The 4,962-nt window shown below is 32.0% G+C and overlaps 1 protein-coding gene across 2 annotated transcripts; it reads left to right on the forward strand.

Moving 5' to 3' along the window:
* Positions 1 to 910: 910 nt before the first annotated feature.
* On the forward strand, positions 911 to 3,501 carry dcakd (dephospho-CoA kinase domain containing). 2 transcript variants are annotated; one of them, XM_016458791.1, is made up of 6 exons: positions 911 to 963; positions 1,140 to 1,165; positions 1,528 to 1,640; positions 2,179 to 2,382; positions 2,469 to 2,556; positions 2,986 to 3,501. In XM_016458791.1, the coding sequence occupies exons 3-6, from the start codon at positions 1,529 to 1,531 to the stop codon at positions 3,269 to 3,271; spliced, it is 690 nt and encodes a 229-aa protein (XP_016314277.1). In that variant the 5' UTR covers positions 911 to 963; positions 1,140 to 1,165; position 1,528; the 3' UTR covers positions 3,272 to 3,501. The 2 variants fall into 2 exon arrangements, with proteins under 2 accessions (XP_016314277.1, XP_016314276.1); XM_016458790.1 differs by lacking the exon at positions 911 to 963 and having other exon boundaries at positions 1,098 to 1,165.
* Positions 3,502 to 4,962: the final 1,461 nt, after the last annotated feature.

A 4,962-nucleotide genomic window follows, 5' to 3' on the forward strand; every position in this document is an offset into this window, starting at 1 on the left:
ATTGATATAGAAATATATTACCTTCCCAGATTCACAAGCTTTTTTGCACTAAAGTCTGGCATGATCTTTGGAGATGTTTGATCCTTTAATTTTCGTGGAAAAAATACATATACTTTAATACATACACTTCAATTAAAACAAAATTTAAGGGACAATAATTAGATGTATTATCATACACCAGGTCTGAAAATGACTTAGGACCTCTGGTCTACACTCAGAAAAGTACAAAAAACGTACAAAAGTTGTCACTGGGGCGGTACCTTTTCAAAAGGTACACCTTTGTACCTTTTTATTCCTAAGGGGTGCATATTGTTACCTTAAAGGTACATATTAATACCTTTGCGGTATATAGCTCTAGCTAATTACACACAGTCAAACTTGTTAATAATAGTCCTTATGCTCACTAGAAAACTAGACGCAGTGTGTTCGAACAAGATTAACTGGTAGATCTAGTTCTAGGTTGACCACCTTTGTTCCATCACCTTGGGTGGAGGTTAAAAACATTATTTGTTTAAAAAGAAGGATTGATTCATTGTCTACAAGCGTAGAGAAATGGTATAAGAAAACCACATATTGTGTTGGATAAAATCATTAACCAAATGTCAAAACAGTGCAAGATTTTTCAATATAGCCTCTTGGAAATCTACCATTTCTGCTCTTGTTCTGAAATGCCTGTCTGTCATTGCATAAATACCAAAGATGGCGTTAAACCAGTTTGTTGGTTCAGGCAGGTGTTTAGCAGTCATTATAAATGGATGGAAATGAAGACGTTTTACTTAAAAACGTCTACATTCTTATCCTTCTTTATGAAAAAAATGATCAACGTTCGATGAACACCCAGAAATTGCTATGTTTTTCAAAACAGGTTTGTCGTTGCGCTCCAGGCCGCGTGGCGGCGCTTATTTGACGCGTTGCATTCGTTTACAAAGAGGAAGAAGAGAGACATTACATTCAAGCGCACAGGTCAATGTTATGTACACAAATAATGGGATTATATTTATCTAGCATTATTATAGAGCCCTCAAACCCTTTAGATACTTTCTATTAACCGCCATATTTGTGTTTTGAGGCTTCTTTGCGGTTCGTCTCTGTTTTCTCGTATATCTATGCAGAAACGCGTTTATAATCTCTGTTTCCAGCGTATGAAGTAGGTCATTGCTGTTGGGTAAGTGCTTTTTCTAACATTTTTAAATGTCAGTGCTGTTTATTAACGTCGTTAATCACATTATTATTGTGGTATGGGTGATTTTTAACCCAAGCAAAATTTGTTAACTAATTTAACTTAAGTTTTACCACTTAATGTCCCGCTATAACAAGACATCTATCATAATGCAAGTCATTATTGTAATTAGAAATGTTGTTTGGATCGAGGTTAACTATTACTCGTGTATTTACATATTTATGAGCCCAAATTTTAATTGAAGTTCCAGTAGAGGCCGCTAGAAGGCGCCAACGACCAATATTCATCCGCCGTATACTGTATAATGAGATGTTAGAGGGTAAATAACTCTGATTTGTGTGTTTCAGCATGTTTCTGGTGGGGTTAACCGGAGGCATCGCCTCAGGGAAGAGCACAGTGTCTTCTCAGCTGAAAGAACTGGGCTGTCCCGTCATCGATGCAGATGTGGTGGCCCGGAAAGGTGTTTTGTGCTTGTTCGTCTTTAGTATATTACAACATTATTTTGTAAAGAAATTCATAGGGTTTTGTGTTTTGGAAAAAATGTATTTAAAAGAATTTGATAAAAAAAAGTTAGAAAACTAACTTGAAGCATTTAAAAAATAATTAAAATAGTTTTTAATATATAATAAATTAATGAAAAATAAAATAAATTAAATTCAGTTTAAATTTAAAAACGTATATAACGTTAGTAAGTGTGTATTCTAGATTCATTTTTATAACTTAAATATTAAATAAATATATAAATGTAATTATAATGTGTATAGATTTTATTTCATTTAATAATAAAAATATTTTTTTAAATTAAAAAATTTGAAAAAAAAAAACACACACACACTAAATAATTTAAAATTTGTAAAAAATAATTAATATATTTCGTATTTAATACATATTTTATAAAATATAAAATAATTTTTAATATTTATTTAATGATATTTATTTAATATACATTTATTTAATTAATACATGCTTTAATTGTGTGATTTTTCTCTGTGTATCAGTGGTGGAGCCCCAAAGCCCAGCGTACAGACTGATCGTGCAGCATTTTGGACGTGAAATTTTGTTAGACAATGGCGAGATTGACAGACAGAAACTGGGGCAGATCATCTTCTCCAGCCCCGAGAAACGAAAACTTCTCAACTCCATCACACACCCAGAAATACATAAAGAAATGTTCAAACAAATACTGCTGTACTTCCTTAAAGGTATACTCACACATGCATCAAATCAAATAAAAAAATATGTGTGCCAAAATCTCATGAACTAATGGTTTTTGTTGGTTGTTCTTTAGGCTACAGATACGTGATTTTGGATGTGCCGCTGCTTTTCGAAACACGACGTCTCACCCGTTTCCTAACCCACACTGTTGTCGTATACTGGTATGATGTTCATTTTCTCTGTTTCACTTTCTTTGTTTTCATGAATTGCTATAACAAGTCAGATTGGGTTGTGTGTTACTGTAGTTTTTAAAGCAAATAAAGGGTATTTTTTAGCATTATTTATATACCATTAATTTTCTAAAAATTGTTTTTTTTTTTAGTCTTTTATTACTTGTTTAAAAATGTTATTATTTATTTACAATTTATTTTCAGTTTTATTTTCAGTAATTTTAGTTCTTCAGCTTTTCAGGGAAGAAAACTTTTATACGTTTTTTTTTTGTAATTTTTTTATGTAATATTTATTTCACTTTTTTTGTAATATTTTATTTTGTATTTTATTTCAGCTGTATTATAGTTAACAGTTGTAAATAATTGTAGTTAACAGTAATAAGCCTGGGCTCTTCACCTCATGTGTCTGTGTTTTGGCAGTGACCCGGCGACGCAGCTGTCCCGTCTCATGCAGAGGGACGGTTTGAGTCAGGAGGAGGCCGAACAGAGAATCGGCGCTCAGATGCCCCTCAAAGAGAAGCGTGGACTCGCCAGTCATGTGATCGAGAACTCGGGCTCTCGCGAGGACACTCACAGACAGGTGCTGCGGCTGCACACCAAGCTCGAGGACTCCATGGAGTTCCTGGTCGTCAGGGCCGTCGCCGTGGCAGCCGTCGCCGGACTCGGCGGTCTGTTTTTATGTACAGTCAGACTGCTGGTCTCTTAGCAAACGTACAGAAGTGCTTCCAATGGGTCTTAAAGGGATAGTGCACCCAAAAAAAAAAAATCAACATTCTGTCAACATTTACTCATTATATGTGGTTTTCTTTCTTCTGTGGAATACATTTTGACAGTGAACAACATTGGAAACCATTAACTCTCAGTGTGTGGACAGAAAAATCCCAAAATATTTATTTTTAATGTTCCACAGAAGAAAGTAAAGTCATATAGGTTTGTAACAATGTGAATAAATGATGACAGAATTTTAATTGTTCAGTAAAAAAACAATGAAGAATATGATTTTATATTCTAACAGTATATATATATACTGTATATATATATATATATATATATATATATTTATATTTGATGTTTAACCTCACTTTGTTGTTGATATTCTGACCTCACCACCGTCAGCCTGAGCTACATAAAAGGCCACATTTACGGTTATTTGATTGCACAGGCTGCGTAACTCTATAATCAACACAATGATTGTGATATTAGTCCTAAATGTAACATACTGTATAAAACGGAACTATGACAACAATGCTATTTTTTAGCTCGACACACATTTGTTTAATTATGAATTCACGCATACATGAAATGGACCGAATGTATTGATATCTTCTGCTGCTCTTTGTTAATATCAGATGTTTTCATCTAGATCTGAATTTACAAAATGTCACAACTTGATCTGTTGCAGTAAATTCATTCTTTGTGATGCTAAATGACTCATCCAGTGATATGCATGTGTAAAATATATATATATAACAATAGGAGAATCTCTTTGATGTAAGCAAAAAACACAAGTATTGTTAAGTAGATTTTCAGGATTATGCAAAATAGTTTTCCACACTGTAACAAGCAGGGTGTATCATTATATTAAATAAAAATAATTCTGTTTTTAATAGGTTTTTGTTATTATTATTTTTCACTAAACTAATACTAATTCTTTAAATTAAATGTTAACTTATACATATATAAGTTAACATTTATTTTAAGTATTGGTATTAGTGTAGTTAAAATCTAATTGAAAGAGTAAGTAATACAAATGTAATGTAAGTAATGTAATGTAGATAATTAAAAATGAATAAAAATAGACATATGTGACCCTGGAGCACAAAAGCAGTCTTAAGTCGCTGGAGTATATTTGTAGCAATAGCCAAAAATACATTGTATGGGTCAAAATTATAGATTTTTCTTTTATGCCAAAAATCATTAGGATATTAAGTAAAGATCATGCTCCATGAAGATATTTTGTAAATTTCCTACTGTAAATATATCAAAACTGAATTTTTGATTAGTAATATGCATTGCTAAGAACTTAATTTGGACAACTTTAAAGATGATTTTCTCAATATTTTGATTTTTTTGCACCCTCAGATTCCAGATTTTCAAATATTGTCCAATAAACCATACATCAATGGAGAGCTTATTTATTCAGCGTTCAGATGATGTATAAATCTCAATTTCCAAAAATTGACCCTTATGACTGTTTTTTTGGTCCAGGGTCACATATATATTAAAAAACACTAATAAATAACAACAAAACATGACAACATTAAAAACTTTTGTTAAACAAAAACAGAACATTTTATCAAACCTAATAATAAACTATAAATTAAACTATAATTTGATCCCCCAATGATACTAAAATAACACTGGTAAAATGTGGTAACCTGCAGCTTTTACCTAATT

This window comes from Sinocyclocheilus anshuiensis, unplaced genomic scaffold, assembly GCF_001515605.1.
Source record: "Sinocyclocheilus anshuiensis isolate Anshui unplaced genomic scaffold, SAMN03320099.WGS_v1.1 scaffold415, whole genome shotgun sequence".
NCBI lineage: Eukaryota > Metazoa > Chordata > Actinopteri > Cypriniformes > Cyprinidae > Sinocyclocheilus > Sinocyclocheilus anshuiensis.